A 19,238-nucleotide genomic window follows, 5' to 3' on the forward strand; every position below is an offset into this window, starting at 1 on the left:
TCCTAAACCAACCCGTACGCCGAGGTAAAATATCAGATATTATTCTACTTTGATCCTGTGCACCTCTGGAAGAACATCTACGGCAGCTTCCACAACAACGGCTGTATGGTGCTGCCCAGGTGTCCTGGGGCTGAAGTAAGTGGGCAGCATTATTCACTTTATATTAAAAAAAATAATCAAAACACCTGTCTTTCTAAAACAAACATGTTTTTTCAGAGCCTGAGAAGCCGGCTACAAGTTGACCCAGAAGGTGCTTGCGCGCTCTTCGATCGAGAAGCAGAGCGTCGGGCTCATCATGGCGGTCCTCAAACCCAACACGGACGCCGGGCTGAGGCTCCTCGCCATGATCACGGGCAAGCAGGAACACAGTGACACAGCCTGGACATGTTCCAGAGGACAGGGGAGAGCTGTAGATGGGCCGGCTGGTCTTCAAGTGGCCATCTCTCCCCATGGCCCACATGGCGTCCTTCGGAATGTCGCTGTGTGCAGGAAGCACAAGAGCACCTGCTGGAGTTCCTGCCGTTCCCTCTTCAACCGTTTTGGTGTGAACTTCTCCAAGGATGTGACTTCAGAAGCGAGGAAGAACAAGGCCTCAGAGTGGCCGACCGGCAGGAAATGGAGCAGAGTCGAAGAGGGCAGAAAGGAGACGGCGAGGAACAGGGACTTGTACAAGTCGGGGAAGCTGACCAAAAAATGCAAGGCATAGAAAAAGGCTATGTAATAGTTGAAAGACGAGGCTCACATCCTGGTAATACCACATCAATTATTTTCACTGCCTGAATTATAGGACTATCTCATACGCATTTTATATACAGTGGTACCTCTACATACGAATTTAATTCGTTCCAGGACCTTGTTTGTAAGTCGAAATGGTCGTATGTCGAGCAGGATTTTCCCATAGGAATACATTATAATTCCATTAATTCGTTCCAAAGCCTAAAAACATACACTAAATTCTTAATAAATACTGCTGGCACTGTTACAAATGGCAATTAAACATAGAAAAACAAATAAGTTATAAATAAATAATTCAGAATAATATAATAATAAGAAGAATAATTAATAATTATTCCTGTAAATAATGTAACGAATCGGATTCTAATATGGCGGACACTTTTTACTGTCCCTGAACGCACCGCGAAGGTGACGTCTCAGTGAGATAGGTCGGTGCGGTAGAGATAATACTTTCGTTTTCTTGAGAGCGGTCAACTGCTTAAGACAATGGGCGTTTTGTGGTTGATAAGTTCTTAAAAAAATGATAAAAACGTGACGAAGCTGGCGATTTCCTTGGCAATGTTACCACAATAATAATTGTCACCTTAACTTATAAATAGTGGCGAACGGTGGTCGGAAGAGGACCATGGAGCTGTATTGTTGAGCCAGTTCAGGGACGCGCACCCCAAGCTCATATTTTTCTATAACTTGCATCTTCATTTCAAAGGTAAGCATCACTTTTTTCCTTGTTTCTCCAACTGTATCAACTTTTTTTGAAAACTGTGTTGATTTCTCACACAAGAAAATCCACCGTGCGTTCGTTTGCAGTGCTGTCATGTCGTCGTATTTCGAGCAACTCGTCGGATGTAGAAACAAATGGCGGCTCAAATTTTACGTCGGATGTCGAAAAGATCGTGTGTCGAAGTGATCGTATGTAGAGGTACCACTGTATATGTTTATTTAGAGTTCATACTTTCACGTCATTTTTGAGATTTTAATTTATCTTATCCTGGACTGTAAAGGGAGATGCTCTGCGATTTCATTGTACAACTGTATAATGACAATAAAGGACTATTCTATTCTATTCTATTCTATTCTATTCTATTCTATTCTATTCTATTCTATTCTATTCTATTCTATTCTATTCTATTCTATTCTATAATAAAGTGTGATTATATATAGAATTTATTAATAATCTATTTATATATTATTTATAATCGATTCTGCATGTTTTCCTCAAGTATTAAGTTTCTGATGTTAAATTGAGTGATTTCTTAGCTGTTGAAAACATGCAGTAAATAAAAGAAAAAAAGTTGATATTTTGGGCAGAAACATATATGATATGCAACATATTGCATTGATCCTGAAAGATGGTGTTATTTATTTATTTATTTTTTTCAACAAAGGTGCAAGATCATGACAACAGTATGTCTACATATCATCAAAATAAGGTTACGATGAAAACTTCAATAGAGAATGCATTCCACTGATGGCGTTCAGTACACTGTTGAGAGACATTCAAAAAAGATGGCTCAACACCCATTCTTGAACCTGATTGTGGTGCTATCTGGAGTTGTCATGAAGGTCTGAACCTCCTATGTGTTATTCATACTGTTTGACCTTAGAGATTTCTTTAACTGGCTCTTCTGTTGACTAGAGGTCTTTGGCCTTTTTCCGCAGTCATTTAAACAACCTTTGGGTTCTTTTGTTTTCTCCTTGTAGTGACCTATGACCTATAAAGGTTGAGAGTGTTAAAGAAGGGGCACTAGTTTGAACTGATATTATTAAAATAAAAAAGGGCAGAGAAAAAAAAACATTGTTCCCATGAATTCATTTTTAAAATTTTGATAACCTCATGTTCAGCACCTTGTAGAGTCCACTATCAAAAGGTGGTGAGATACTGCTGGTTGGTTGGGAGAGGTAGCGGTAGTAAACAATGTTGTCCCTGTCTTCGTCTGTGCCCGAAAGTTCAGCATTTCCGTATGCAATCTGTGCTGGAAAATAGCCTGCTTTATCTCCCCTCTCATACAGTAGTCAATATCAGATCCATCAAATATCACAATAGCTGAAAATGTAATCTTTTTCATTTTGTGGGATAACTGCAATGATGCATGCAGGGCTGCAGACTGCAACCAAATGGTTACATTCTGCGACTAGAATTAGAGCCAGTACGAGTATTTTTTTTTCATTTACTCGCACATGCGCGACCGATAACATTGCAAGTTATTATTGTTATTATTTAATTTTTTTGCTAAGAAACTCCTGAAGAAAATCCACTAGTTAGCGGTAATGTAACAAGCTGGTTTGCCAAGGGAAAATACAACAGAAGAAAAAGAAGGTGGAGGTGGGCGATATGTGGAGCGGGTTATCATTGGGGTAGCAGGAAAACTTGCAAACAATGACAAAAAGGACAATAAGTGACTACTTTCTTTCCAACAAACCCACCGGCACTGATTCAAAGGAGGCAGACGGGGGGACAGGGACTCAGTGGCGCAAAACACAGGAGGCAATGAGTGATGGTGAAATGCGAAAGTCATCGCCGTTGAGCTGAAAGCCAACAAACGGGGCACAGATGCGACTGCAGCAGCAAGCGACTCAGAGCGCCCTCTGTCTATACGTCATCGCTCGTCTAAGATTAGCTATGAATTTCGAGGGCATTCTAAAATTTCCGGGTTGGCCAGTGTCCTTGCAGGTGATTTGTCTATCAATAAATCCGTTGCTGATTGGTTGTAGTGCCGGGTGACAGCAACAGAAATAGAAAAAATTCCCATGTTAACCTAATTTGTAAGCAGTATACTGGTTGGTGTCAAAACTGATATAGAATAAAATATAAATTCATAAATTTGTAGTTTTATGCATTAATTATGAAAGTATTTATCAGGTAAACAATCAAAATTTGAGGAAAACTTTGCATGTCGATTTTACAGTGTGCGCCCCTGAATCTTCTGCTAGCGCCTCTATAATTTTAAGTTAGGGGCGACTGTGCTCCTCGTAAAAAATGTTAGTCTGAAGCCCTGGCATGGCTTGTGTGGGCTATCACTTACACTCAAACATCAAGAACATCACTCAAAGTGAATTCCTAACAGAAAAAAGGTTATTGCCAGACACAGATGGAATTTTGGATGTATAGGAGTATATGTGTTGTACACTTGGCTGCAATGTTCTACACTGATGTGACCACGCATATGATTACTCATTCTATAAATCCAGCAAACACATTTGAGTAATTCCAAATACATGTATTATTACAAAACAGCCTAAGGACCAGGTGTATGGAAAATATAATGTAACATGGGGTAGGATTCCCTATTTTTAGCCAGTGTTTGTTTTTCCTACAATCCCTGAATGCACCACGTCACATGACAAGTCACATTATGCTAATTTGCCAATCATCAGTCACCTAGGCACTATATAAACTGCCTTGACTCCTCTTTCTTCAGTCGTGTGGGAGAAAAGCCAAGGAGCAACAGCTGCAGGTCAGTCTCAAACACTTTTTGATGCATCCAACCAATTATATTTTTCAACAGTGATGGTGAGATGAAGCCTCATGAGTAGGGATGGGAATCGAGAATCGGTCCCTATAGAGAACTGGTTCCGTGTGTTTCAATTCCTTGGAATCGTTTGGCAATTTATCTAACGAATCTCTTATCTCAAATAATACAATTTACGTCACGTAGCTTACACATGTTACACACATTCAATTTGGCAAGCGAGACTACGTGTTTCTCAATGAGGGACCACCCGCTAAGTATAATGTGAGGAGTCGTCGCTGAGTGACTATGCATTTATTTTTACAAACCAAGTCATTATTTATGAAACTACTTAAAGAAATGGTGATTTATCCAAAAAAGTCTATCAATGGGTCTGTCGTATTCCTCGTCGAATGCTCTATAAAAAAAAAAAAAAAGAAAACATATATGCATCAAAAGTAATCCTAAACGATTTTATTAGCAATTTTAATACTCATATTAGAACGGTTCCTTGGGTATGCATTCGTTACCATAGCAACCAGTCAGTTACTTCCTTTTATTGTCCTACGTCACAAGCGCTGCGTATTCTGGGACCGAGAATAGGCGTTAGGTGCGCATTTCGAGCAGACTGTCATGAACGAATGTAAGTATTTCCTCTTCATGTCATAAAGTTCTAATGATAAGTTAGAGCCGTTATCAGCGCGACTGTTTCGTGTTTTTACTGTTACGTTGGCTGGTTGTTCCCGCTCGTCCTTGCTGCGTCGAGGAGAACGTTGTTAAAATTATATTTGCGTTGCACATTTGTGTTAAGAGGGAATGTGTTAGCATCTTAAGATGATGTTGTACATCCATATGAGTGTACAGTGATTAATTTTCACCAGTTTTATGGCCAAGATGACCGCACGTGCACGCAGCGTGTTTCCGGGTTGTGCGCGCGCACTCGCGCCCCCCCACCTTTGTGTTCATTACACTGTGCGAGTCTTGTATGTGTGTTATTGACTGCTTTACAGTCAATTTGCAGCATTGTTTATTGCATCAGGGTTAATTTTCTTTCCTTTCAGAAACACACATATACCCACACATCATCATCTTACCACGCATGCTCTCACCAGGTCATTGAGTGATTCTCATATCAAGTGTCATTGCCTGTATATAGTTGTGCCTGTTGCCAAGTTGGATTTAAAGTGCCAAAGACCAACTCCACTCTCCGCTCCTTGTGTTCTAACCGACACCCTGAGGAGAATGAACGATAAAACATATTGAACCCAGAACCTCATACAGTCCATTAGTCCAAATTCGAATCGATAAAGAATCGAGTCGTTAAGCAAAATCGATAATGGAATCGGAATCGTAAAAATCTTATCAATTCCCATTCCTACTCATGAGGCATTGAACCACTTAAGCCAATTGGTTCGAGAAAGGGTTAATTTCTCGGAGCTTCATATCTGCATGGTACCACCTACTGGCTAAGTGTATAATCACAGTCGGTTGTCTCCCAACCACATTAGTGATTCGTTGCTTTTTGTGTGTGTGTCTGTTGGGAAGGAATTATTTTGCAAAATATTGTCTGACCATATCCTCTATGTACATAGATGATCCATATACAGTATATCACAAAAATGAGTACACCCCTCGCATTTCTGGAGATATTTAAGTATATCTTTTCATGGGACAACATTGACAAAATGACACTGAAGGGGAAACGATATCGTCATCGCACACACCATATAATTGTCTGCATTAGTCTAACACATATATAGTCTAATACATACATATGACACCGTCTAAGTGTTTGCATTACTCTAACACACGTAATATAATTAATCAGGAAATAGTATCATTTTCATATTTACGGTAGGACTACGCTACTAATATAAAATAAATAGAACACCGTAGTTTAATGAGGGGAAATAGAAGAGATACATAATGCCGTCTTATCACAGGAGTGACGCACCAACTCTGGCAAATCTGCTCTCACAGCAAACTCCAAGGACAAAGCGCTTTGTCCTAAAACAAGCACAACCAGCCCGGACAGCAAAGTTGATAGCGGGCGTCCCAATCCGCGCACGAACCTAAGCCGCCCAAAACCGGCCACAGCAGGGGTGGCACAAAAGCAACGCCCAGAAACGCCTTCGACAAGACCCGCGTCAGCAAAGACTTCAAAAAGACTGGACACTGAGATAAGACAGATTTCTTCTGCTCGGAAACATGTAGCCTTGTTTTGGATCCAGAATTGTCCCTCCGTCGTCTGTTTTTGCCTTGTTTTTTACCATTGTCGACGAATAAATTGTCAACCTGTTTTCGGCGAGTGTTCTTCAAGCTTTTGAAACATGGAGTCAGTGTGCAAAGGGTTAACACAGGAACGCGCGGAGTTTAGCTTCCTCCTGGCCTGGCTCTTCGGGGGCGTCGAGCGGCGGAGCACATTTCCATTCTGTTGCAGGCCTCCCCGTGCGGTTTGGGCTGGGAGGACTAAATTCCTTCAACACTTTGACACAATGAAAAGTAGTCTGTGTGCAGCTTATATAATAGTTAATTTTCCCCTCAAAATAACTCAAAATATAGCCATTAATATCTAAACCCCTGGCAACAAAAGTGAGTACATCCCTTAGAAACTATGTACATCCCTAAATGTCCAAATGGAATACTGCTTGTCATTTTCCCTCCAAAATGTCCTGTGACTCGTTACAGGAGTGCTGTCAGCATTGCTGCGGAGATTTAAGAGGTGGGGGGGTCAGCCTGTAAGTGCTCAGACCATACGCTGCACTCTACATCAAATTGGTGTGCATGGCTGTCACCCCAGGAGGAAGCCTCTTCTGAAGATGGTACACAAAAAAGCCCGCCCGTCTCATCAGACCATAGGACATGGTTTTAGAAATCCATGTGCTTTGTTGAAATGTCTTCAGCAACATCAGACAATAGGGCATGGTTTTAGTAATCCATGTGCTTTGTTGACATGTCATTAGCAAACTGTTTGCCGGCTTTCTTGTGTACCGTCTTCAGAAGAGGCTTCCTCCTGGGGTGACAGCCATGCTCGAGAGGGTACTAAGGAGCTGGGTCCCAGACTCTATAGTTGGAAAAGCGGTGAGTCTGGAGTTCCAGGCTACCTTAAGCCCCCGCAATCGAATCCTTCCACTTTGGAGTCCGAATTCAATGGTTTGTTTCTTCGCCTTCAGTTTTCGTTGACACAATATGAAGGCGAGGCCATTCCGCAACAGTCATTGTGCTTGGTGTCACAGAGTTGCCATGTAAACTGCCCCTCTTTAGACAGACTCACCGAACCCCTGGGGTTCGATCGAACCCAGGTTCAGAACCACTGGTCTATAGTGATAGGCCGCACAAAATTCTGAACAAATTGTATTTTCATGACTTTATGTTGCTGGAAAAGTTTGATTCTCCATAAACATTTTTGAAAATGTAAACAAATTTAACTTCAGTAGTTTTTGTTTCTCATTTAGAAACAAAAAGGAAGCCCGCCAAATTACATTAATGTGCCCATTTTAGGGTCATTGGAACCAGGGCCTTGGAACCATTTCCAGGTGGTGTCAAAGACTAGAGATTTTGTTTGTCGGCTAACAGATTTCCACACTGCACGCTAAACAGATGAATGAAACTAAACTGAAGCATTCGTCGCATGCAGGCAGAGAAAAGCAACAAAGTTTGACATCTTATCATAGAAGCGAATGAGCAAACATTCCTTTGATTTCAACTGCTCTGCATTAACTGTAAATACAAATACTGTAGAACATTCAGAAATATGCTCACTCTCTTCAGCTTCATCTGCTCCGCTGTGGGTGTGGGCGCTTGTGTACGCACGCTTACCCACCTCCCTCACCGACTAGACACTCAGTCGCTCGATAGAAGGCGAGCTCGGCGGATGCTCGATGGATGCTGACAGCGCTGACTTCCGAGCAGGATAATAAATTTGTCATCGGTATGGTGCAGGTCAGTCAGCAACATCTTATTCAAGTTCCTCATTAAGAATACATTTTATTGCCGTATTTATGTACAGTATTCTACCATTTTTCAGTTTTAAAATAATTGACTGCTACTGAGGGTATGATAAAGACAAGTGGAATAGGAATGATCCATATGAACCATTAACATAAATGTATGTTTTTCCATCTACAGTGTAGTGGCGTTGGGGTTTTTGTGGGGTTCTCTCACATGAGGCTTACCTGCCTGGAAGGTAAGAAAGTCTATTAGAGGCAGATGTTGGATCATCTCATGCTGACAGGCGCCCAGGGGAACGCAGGAACCAGTGCAGTCGCAGGAGCATCAATGAAGACTATGGACATTCTTTTGGGTCTTTTTCCCTCTGCATAAAAGACTAACCATGGCCCCAGGAGAAGAGAGCTAAACATGTTTTAAGAATATCAAAAAATTAAAAATATTCCTCAAATATGGGACAACATAAACTTTCACGGTGCTGAAAACAATTTATACAAGCAGCAGTTGCCCAAATTAAAAGTTAAAAGAACATAAAGCATGCTGCTTATGAAGCCAGTTTCAATCCAAATTCTGTGTCACATAAATCAATCTATGCAGGTGTTTGGCCTCATTGTGCATTGTAAATTGTGTGAAGTGACTGGCCGGGAAAACAAAGTGACAAATGATAAACGATTCAATAATTAAAACAGTCTCAAGCAAAAATCAGTGCCAACTCACTCAATCTAAACAGATTTCAATCTTGACTGGAAAATCGAATGATTAAAATACACCTAAAATTAAAAACCGGTCTCGAGCCCAATTTTGACTCACAGCAGATTTCAAACCTTGTCATGCATTGATATTTCACGCTAATGGTCATTGTGACTTTTACTGTCAAACATTCACCATTTCACTTTACCTTTTGAAGTTGTCATGTTAAAGCTTTAAGCATTAGCATTTTCCAAAGAACAGAAACGTCATCAATGCCTCGACATTTCTTTACACTAGAACACTTCCCACTACTGACTCCAACAGCGTTGTAAAACTTTAAAACTATAAATCTAGCATTTAAACCATCAACAGGATAAAGAGATTATGTTAGTGTGCAGGAAATGGGAATGATAAATGAAGATCTCAGGAGTAATCTTATTTCTTTATTAGGGCTGAGCCAGCACGATTAAAATAGATGACATTCCATTCTTTCAATTAATTAGCTGGTATGTCTTCTTTGGCTAAAGAAAACATTGTGAGGGTCTTTCCCACGAATTAAAACATTTCAGATCCTGCAACAATTCTAATTGGGAACATGAATTTTGGTGGACATTTGTGTAAATAGTAGGCCCATAAAGAAGCCTCAAGAAACTATGCCTGAAAAGACACAGGAATTCTGACGTTTTGGGTAGAAGACACCATCCTGGCTTGGAAGTCCCCAATAACACAATATTGTCCCTCAAAGACAGGGTCATGAGTAGACCTGTGAAGAAGTCTTGAGAGAAACTGTAATGGAAAAGACATTAGTTACTTCTGGATTCTTCAACTCTGGATTCTGTTTCCTGAGTACATTTTGGATGTGAAGCATTATGGATTCTCTCCAGAACAGCCTCTTGGACTTCTCTCCCCTGCAGGACAGAGTCAACGGCACACTTGCCTTTGGCCTCAGTCCAGGCATCTCATCCTCAGGTGACCTGTCAGACCTGGAAAGCATGCTCCTGTGGACCCTACACGAGCCCAGCACCATTGCGTTGACCCTCATGTACAGCCTATCCTTTCTCCTGGGCTTTGTGGGCAACCTGATGTCCCTTCGGGTTCTTACCAACCGCCGCAGTCGGCGTCTGGCGGGTGTCAGCGCCACCCGAAGCCTGCTGGTCAACCTTGCCGTGTGCGATCTGGCGGTGGTGTGCGTGTGCATGCCAATCACGCTGGGCAGTCACATCTACACCGCCTGGGTTTACGGTGACCTGTTGTGCCGTGCTGTTCCCTTCACACAGGCTGTTTCAGTGTCGGCCAGCGTTCTTACGCTCACTGTAATCAGCGTCAATCGCTACTACAGCGTCCGGTCACCACTCAGGGCACGGTCTATGTTCACTCGTCGACGCATCCTCGCCACAGTCGCTGTGGTGTGGGCTGCCTCGTCCGCCATGTGTGCCCCCATCGCCATCATGAACCGCCTTCGGGAAATCAGTTTTGGGACCTTCACCATTCTGGTGTGTCAAGAGGACTGGCCCAAGCATCGCCTAAAACAAGGGTACGTATGAGAAATTAGACATAAAATGGTTTGTTTTAATGGTTTGTGGTGAGCATTTGGGCCAGGGTTTCCTATTTTACTGTGTGAAAAGAAAGGCCCCAATCCTTGCCTTAGACAAGGGCAGATGTGGGTAGACTTTAAAAAGATTTTACCAAAGTAAGAGTAGCGTTACTTCTAAATAAAATTACTCAAGTAAAAGTATGTCATCCAAACATGTACTCTAGTACAAGTAAAAGAGTATTCGTTGAAAAGAGTACTCAAGTAATGAGTGAGATTGTAACTGCTTACGTCTGATTTTTTTTTTTTTTTTTTTTTTTACTCAGCACAACTTCATCAATAAGAACTGTAATTATTTTTATATTGTGCTATAACTTATTACATGACAATGTTAGGCCTAAAAGATGACACAAAAATGATTGAATTCAGATCAGAACAAAACTACCAAAAATCACCCGTCCAAACAGCATGAGTGTCCTCTAGCGGAGAAAAAAAACACACCTTTAATTGTTATAATAGAGTCATCTGGTTATTGTTACGACATCTCATTGGTGAAACTGAGACCACTGTCGCAATCTCTGGCAAAAATAAAGTCACTATGTAGAAAGACAAAAAAATGTAACGACTCTAAAGTAGCCCAAAGTAGTGGAGTAAGAGTAGTGTTTTTTCTTCACAAATCTACTCAAGTAAAAAGTATTGTATGGTAAAACTACTCTAAGAAGTTTCTCAAAAAGTTACTCAAATAAATGTAACGGAGTAAATGTAACTCGTTCATTACCCACCTCTGAACAAGGGTACAAATGATGATAATGTTTGAATCAATGCAATAATAAAGGCAGCATGTTAGAATATTGCTTGCCCTAACACTAACCCAATCCAAACACTTGTGCACCGTACCGTATACCGGGTACCGGGTATACAGTGCTGGCCAAAAGTATTGGCACCCCTGCAGTTCTGTCAGATAATGCTCAATTTCTCCCAGAAAATGATTGCAATTACAAATGCTTTGGTAGTAATATCTTTGTTGATTTTGCTTGCAATGAAAAAACACAAAAGAGAACGGGAAAAAAAAAAAAATCATTATAATTTTATACAAAACTCCAAAAAATGGGCCGGACAAAAGTATTGGAACCTTTTGAAAACTCATGTGATGCTTCTCTAATTTGTGTAATTGACAGCACCTTTTACTTACCTGCGGCACATAACAGGTGGTGGCAATAACTAAATCACACTTGCACCAGTTAAAATGGATTAAAGTTGACCTCTGTCCTGTGTCCTTGTGTATACCACATTGAGCATGGAGAAAAGAAAGAAGACCAAAGAATTGTCTGAGGACTTGAGAAGCAACATTGTGAGAAGCATGGGAACTCTCAAGGCTACAAGTCCATCTCCAAAGTCCTGAATGTTCCTGTGTCTACCGTGCGCAGTGTCATCAATAAGTGTAAAGCCCATGGCACTGTGGCTAACCTTCCTAGATGTGGACAGAAAAGAAAAATTGACAAGAGATTTCAAAGAAAGATTGTGTGGCTGGTGGATAAAGAACCTCGACTAACATCCAAAGATTTCAAAGAAAGATTGTGTGGCTGATGGATAAAGAACCTCGACTAACATCCAAACAAATTCAAGCTGTCCGGCAGTCCGAGGGTACAACAGCGTCTGAATGAAAAGGGACTCTATGGAAGGATACCCAGGAAGACTCCTTTTCTGACCCAGAGACAAAAAAAAATCAGGCTGGAGATTGCCAAAACTTACCTGAGAAAGCCAAAAACGTTTTGGAAGAATGTTCTCTCGTCAGATGAGACAAAAGTAGAGCTTTTTGGGAAAAGGCATCAACGTGGAGTTTACAGGGAAAAAAAACGAGGCCTTCAAAGAGTCAACATGGCAGAGGTTCCCTGATGTTTTGGGGCTGCTTTTGCTGCCTCTGGCACTGGACTGCTTGACCTTGTGCATGGCATTATGAAGTTTGAAGGCTACTAACACATTTTACAGCATAAGGTAGGGCACAGTGTGAGAAAGCTGGGTCTCCCTCAGATGTCATGGGTCTTCGAGCAGGACAATGACCCAAGACACACTTCAAAAAGCACTACAAAATGGTTTGAGAGAAAGCACTGGAGACTTCTTAAGTGGCCAGCAATGAGTCCAGACCTGATTCCCATAGAAAACCTATGCAGAGATCTGAAAATAGCAGTTTGGAGCAGGCACCCTTCAAATCTTAGAGACCTGACCTTCTACCAAGTATTAGGCTGAGGGTGCCAATACTTTTGTCCGGCCCATTTTTGGAGTTTTGTGTAAAATGATAATAATTTGATTACACAGTACATTTAAATTGAGGACAATGTAAACATTGACTTATCTTTTTTTTTTATTGCATACTTATAACATAATGTAAACATTGACTTTTTTAAATAATTACAATTATAGCAAAAAACAATAACAATAACTCAAAAGTGCACATTAACATGGAAAATGTTCTGAACCCCCCAGTCAGAGCAAATAAAACCTCTAAAAAAATCTCAATAAACCTCTTCACCACTTTCCTTTTTCTTAAAGAGTTGATCAGTTTTCCGTTGCATTGCCCTTTTTATCACATTAATTCAACATGCCCCCCCTAATTGTTGTTCATGAAAAAAACAAAACAAAACATATGCAAGTCAACCAATCAGAGCTAACTATCCATGCTGACCATATGTCAGTCTTTCAGCCAATTGAACGGACAACTGAGTCAAGAGTGGTTTGCTTGCGTGCATGTGCACCTCAACACGACCTGTCAGACTCGATACACTGGACGCTGGGCAGAGCTCTGTGGAATGAATAAATAACGGTGGAAACGGATTACACTAAACAAGCACTTTATTAGGCTTGTTGTTAACACTTGTGCATGTTAATCTGACGTTAGTAGATTGTTTTCTTGAAGATGCGTGTGTGGCAGCCTGGCAGGTATTTAAAAAAAAAAAAATTAACTTGGATTTTTTGACAGTTGGCGTCATATTTTTGGGATCAAAGCACAGTTCTGCCCCGTTCCGACCCTGAATCTTTTACCGGAACAAAGTTCCGGACCATTCCGGCGGCCCATTTTCAATCCTGAATTTAGCATTATCAATGTACGCTAACTATAGAGACAAGTTACGCTCAAATTAATCTACAAATGTCCAGTATGCAAAATACAACATCTCGTACAACAACAAAAATATGTAATACACCATGTTTTATTTGTTTCAGTCATATTGGTATCAAAAATTGGCCCAAAATTTTGCCCCAAAATCTCCCATATTGTGGAGGGACCTACGACGGTCAACCTAAAATACCTACTTTATAACCACAAACTAGGGGTACGATCGATCTCCCGGAGCAACCTAGACGTAAGTATATAATAAATTAAAAAAAAAAAAAAACATTAAATATGTGTTAACAAATAATTATGCTTCTTATAAACAAAACAGCCAGTTCTTTGTGGGCCCTGCTTAAAGGAAGGAATGAGAAGATACAGGTTTTGTGTAGCTTACCCTTTTCCCTTCAAACAAATGACAAACCACACAAAAATAATACTTTATTGAACTAGGTTAAAAAAAAAATATATATATAATTGATGTATAGACTTTGTAATGATATTGATGGGACAAGGGGCGCAGGGCCGATTGATAGGGGGCCTGCATTGTTGGCGTGGCCGTCAAAGATGACCTAGTGGAATCACAGACAAAGATGCTTTTTTCATTGAAAATTCTTGTGAATAAATGCTTAACTCCCTGAATTCTTTATAGATATGGACGCAAAACAGTCTAGATTCTTGGTTACAAGCCCAAAAAAAACCTGCAGTTAGCATTTGTGTTACGTAAATATGTCGAAGTACGATGCTAGTCTGTTAGTCAATGTGGCAGCCACCATATGTAAACAGGTCTTTTTCGGTGAAAATTCCCATGAATAAATGCTTGAATCCCTGAATTCTTTATAGATATGGACGTGAAACAGTCTCGATTCTTGGTTAAAAGCAACAACAACAAAAAAAATGCAGGTAGCATTTAGTTTACGTAAATATGTCGAAGCACGATGCTAGTCTGTTAGGCCGCAATATGTAAACAGTGCTTTTCCCGTGAAAGTATCGTGAATAAATGCCAAAATCCCTGAATTTTTTATAGATATGAACGTAAAAGTCTCGATTCTTGGTTAAAGGCAAAAAAAAAAAAAAACGTGCAGTTAGCATTTATTTTACGTAAATATGTCGAAGTACGATGCTAACCTGTTAGTCAATGGGGCGGCCACCATATGTAAACCGATCTTTTTCGGTGAAAATTCCTGTGAATAAATGCTTAGATCCCTGAATTCTTTATAGACATGGACGTGAAACAGTCTCGATTCATGGTTAAAGGCAAAAAAAAAAAAAATGCAGGTAGCATTTAGTTTACGTAAATATGTCAAAGCACGATGCTAGTCTGTTAGACCGCCATATGTAAACAGTGCTTTTCCCGTGAAAATTATTGTGAATAAATGCCAAAATCCCTGAATTTTTTATAGATATGGACGTAAAACAGCCTCAATTCTTGGTTAAAAGTAAAAAAAAAAAAAACGTGCAGTTACAATTAATTTTACGTAAATATGTCGAATTACAATGCTAGTCTGTTAATGTGGTGGCAACCTTACAACCAAACTTTTTACGTTGAAAATTCTTGTAAAAAAAATAAATAAAATAAAATTATATATATATATATATATATATATATATATATATATATATATATATATATATATATATATATATATATATATATATATATATATATATATACTGGACTGTCTCAGGAAATTAGAATACACAATATTCTAATTTTTTGAGACAGTCCTGTGTATATATACAGGACTGTCTCAGGAAATTAGAATACACAATATTCTAATTTCCTGACTGTCTCAGGAAATTAGAATATTGTGTATTCTAATTTCCTGAGACAGTCCTGTATATATACACAGGACTGTCTCAAAAAATTAGAATATTGTGTATTCTAATTTTCTGAGACAGTCCAGTATATACATACAATTACCTTGAATCCTCGAACAAATCACTCCTGAGACAATCCTTACTGTTTGTATGCGGTACAGCTTTCGTACTTTTTCAGCCTAAATCCGGCGTTAGATCGCTGCATGTGCCGCTGCGACAGACTGCGAATAACTGAAGCGGATTATGGAATGGCCCTCTACTTGAAGGCGTGGCGCAGTGAATGTCGAATCTGACCCGTCAATATCATTATGAAGTCTATGAATTGATGTACCGTAGTTTCAATCTTTTGGTAAATGCAGTGTCAGTGGGGAAATAATTTTAGGATTTAATTTGATTTAATTATTTGACCTTTGGCGGTGGATCCTTTTTGGATTTCTTTATCCTATGGTATTACATTCTTTTCCACTGAGTACGAGTCAAGCCTCAACTGCCTTCCAGACTACAGATGCCTCGGGGTGTGATGTTTTGTAGCAAGACGTGTTTTATTAAGGGTGTGATGAAAATTTTCCAGGAAATGTTATGGAGGTGTTGTTTATGTTGTCTTCTTATGGTGTGATTGTGTTCTCTATCTACTCCAAATGAATTGAGAAGCATGTGATGATTAGTTCAGCCTTCGGGTTTTCTAGAGAAAGTGGATTGTTTGGAAAGGAACCGTTTTTGATGGGATTTCAGATGAATAGATGTGTTTTATGGGAAGATGCATACTCTATGGATTGTTGAGATGATTCAGTAGGTTTGAGGCCAGAGCTTCAGGACCTGAAAACAGTGACATCTGTTTAAAAAAAATTTTTTTTTTTAAAGGGTGTGATATAGGAGCGGTGTGGCTTGTGAAGCCCATTGTTATTAGTGTTGGAGTGGGGTTGGAAGTAGATTGCAAATTTGGGGGGAAAAAAAGAAGTGATATCAGAAAGAGGCCTTAATGAGATGATGTGCAAAAACTACTGAGTTTGGTTTATTTTTTGGGGGGTTTGTGAATTCACATTAGGGATATGTAAATATGATATATCAAAACATTCCATCCGTTTTCTAGCATTATCCTCTTCAGAGTCACTCGTAAGCTTCTCGCTTCCTTTGGGAACAATTAGCTGGAGTAGGCTGTAGCTCACCTGTGACCCAGAATAGGACAAGCAGTGCAAAAAATGGATGGCTGTTTAATAAAGTTTCATGCGCACTGTGTATAAGGACTGTCAGGCATATTTTAATTTTGCTCACGGTGTTTTTTTTTTTTTTTTTTTTTTTTTTAAGAAAAAGATTTTTTAATGACTTCTTTCATCTATGTGATATAACCTCTGACACATAGCAGCACCTCTTAAAAAATTAATAAAGGTCTTTTTTTGCTAGGGAATAACAATGAACTAGCTTAAACTACACTTCATGAAATTACAAAAAAAAAAAAAAAAAAGCCTAAAGTATTTGGAGGCAATTCTTAATCAATCTTAATCAATAACTGTCATTAGCTCGAAGCCCATTTCACAGAGCTTTACTTCTGCGACAAAGCCAAGATATCAAAGGTGCTTCATTCTGTTCAATAGTTGGCTATGGCTCTCCTTGCCAGCATGCAAGGGCATTATAATACTATTACGGCACCATTTCTTTTCACTTTACTCTCGTGGCATTTGATCAGAACGTCTCCAATTTTGGTCACAACACAAAGCAAAAGAACACTGCAAGCAATTTATGCCTTGAAACTTAAAGAGGGCATTTGTAAGTCACTATATAGTATTTACCATAATTTTCGCACTATAAGGCGCACATGACTATAAGCCACCACCCACTAAATTATCACGAAAACGACATTTTTTCATTGATAAGCCGCACTGGACTATAAGCCGCAGCTTTCCTCACTGATTGTGGGATTTTTACACTAAAAGATATTAACTGGTAACACTTAATTTGACAGTGGTATCAAATGACTGTCATAAGACCATGATCCACCATGAAGCTTTGAACCAATTGGCTGCAAAACTTCATTTCTTCAAGAAGCTTCATTTGGCCGTCATTGCTCCCTTGAGAGAGACAATCAACCTCTGCTGCTACCTGCTGTCAACACTGTTGTTGTCTAACATGCCTCCTAGCATGCATTGCAGCACGACAGATGTATATAACAATCAAAATTCAAAAATTCTGTGCCAATTATTACTTCATTTACTGTTCCAGTTGTTTCATTAATCGCTGGTTATGGCATTTAGTCACACTTTATTTGACAGTGGCACCATAAGACTGTCGTTAGATGATCATAATTATGACATGAGACTTTCATGAGCATTAATTAATGCTTATAACAGATGTCATTTAGTGTTACCCGGCATATTATCTCACTTTTGAATGGATGTAAAAGATCTGAGCTGGACATATATGGAGTTAGTGACATCATTTGCCGGATGACACTGAATGACATCCGTCATAAGCATTCAGTAATCCCCATGATAGTGTTATGTCGTAATTATGAAAAATGTAAAACACACACAAAAAAAAACAGGTTACAGAAAAATGATTTTTCCATATTAATTTCTCCTGTGTAGATACAACGTGTTGCTGTTTGTGATGCTGTACTGCCTTCCTGTTACCTTCAACCTGACTATCGGTTTCCTGACTGGGCGGCGTCTGTGGGGCGGCACCCAGTCCACATTTGCAGACCTGGACCCGCGCAGCCAGGCCTTGCATGCTTCTCGCCTGAAGACTCGACAAAAGATCGCCAAGATGGTAGTATGCCTGGTGCTGCTGTTTGCCGCGTCGTGGCTACCACTCTACGTTGCAGACTTGTGGATTGACCGTGAGCTCCGACCACCCTCCTGGCTTCTCCAGACCCGACCGTTCGCCCAGTGGCTGGGCCTGACCAACTCAAGCCTCAACCCCATCTGTTACTGCTTCATTGGGGACCTCTACCGTTCTGCCAAGGTGATACGGATGCGTTACTACCAGAAGGTGTCTGCCCTCTTTGGGAGTGCCCCTTTCGCCAGTTCAGGGGTGGCGCCATCTCCCTCAACAAATGCTGCTTGTAAGAGGGATCACGTTGCTGCTGCAATCAGCATCTCCACTTCGGTGGCGACCATACCCCGCTTTCTGAGCTTGGCACAAGTTAAAGGACTCGACAAAATGATCTCAGCCAACCATGGTGGATCAGACCACAGCATCTCGGAATGGTGCCGTTCTAGCCCGAGCACGTTCGAAAATAATAATTGCCTTTTACCCTGCAAGTTGCGTACATTTGATCCCACCCTCGATCCATCCCTTGGTCCTTTTCGACTTGACTTACTGCCGTCACGGAGACACTCGGCTCAGGACAACTTAACGTCATTACACCTGAGGATGGAATCGGAAATAGAGACTCTCGCACCCAGGAGGTACTCGGGAGACAGCCGTGTGTGGTGATAAAAAAAAAAAATCACTTAGTACTTTTAAGGTTTTACACTGAAGTTGCATTTTGAATGCCGTTACGAACAGTCTTCGTCATGACGGAAAGCATTGGAGCAGCCCAAAGGTACTCTTGAAAACAATCATTGATAGCCGCATGTGAATGTTGACCACTTTGGTAAAATCTGATTAGTTTTTGCACAACTAAAACCAGCCAGGAAACAGCAGAAACACCCCCAAAACAATGAAGGAAAAACATGAGTGTTCTAAAAATGCAGAGAACGAAACTTGAATGAGTAAAAGAGGATTGTTTTTTTTTTCTAAATGTCACATAGTTATGTGTTCAATCCCACACAGAAACCAGTGATCATTAAACCGAATCTTTGTCACGACAGGGGGTGCTCAAGTATCCTAATGACACTTTCAATGCATCTCTCGAGAAAACCATAGAAGTGAGAATGAAACTCTGCCCCAGAATGACATTCTGCCAACAACAACTTTGGGTCATTACCCCTGAGAATGGAGATAGACACTCTTCCTATGA

General features: G+C 40.3%; 1 protein-coding gene across 1 annotated transcript; it reads left to right on the forward strand.

The window, feature by feature from the left end:
• The first annotated feature begins 4,163 nt into the window (after window positions 1–4,163).
• LOC130921087 (neuropeptide FF receptor 2-like) lies at window positions 4,164–18,712 on the forward strand. The gene is made up of 4 exons (XM_057844730.1): window positions 4,164–4,190; window positions 7,956–8,126; window positions 8,313–10,356; window positions 17,863–18,712. The coding sequence occupies exons 3-4, from the start codon at window positions 9,692–9,694 to the stop codon at window positions 18,710–18,712; spliced, it is 1,515 nt and encodes a 504-aa protein (XP_057700713.1). The 5' UTR covers window positions 4,164–4,190; window positions 7,956–8,126; window positions 8,313–9,691.
• Window positions 18,713–19,238: the final 526 nt, after the last annotated feature.

This window comes from Corythoichthys intestinalis, chromosome 8 (genome assembly GCF_030265065.1).
Source record: "Corythoichthys intestinalis isolate RoL2023-P3 chromosome 8, ASM3026506v1, whole genome shotgun sequence".
NCBI lineage: Eukaryota > Metazoa > Chordata > Actinopteri > Syngnathiformes > Syngnathidae > Corythoichthys > Corythoichthys intestinalis.

Coding starts and splice junctions, on each gene's coding strand:
- LOC130921087 (XM_057844730.1), top strand. CDS start 9,692: ATGGATTCTCTCCAGAACAGCCTCTTGGACTTCTCTCCCCTGCAGGAC. Junction 10,357..17,862: donor AAGCATCGCCTAAAACAAGG/GTACGTATGAGA, acceptor TCTCCTGTGTAG/ATACAACGTGTTGCTGTTTG.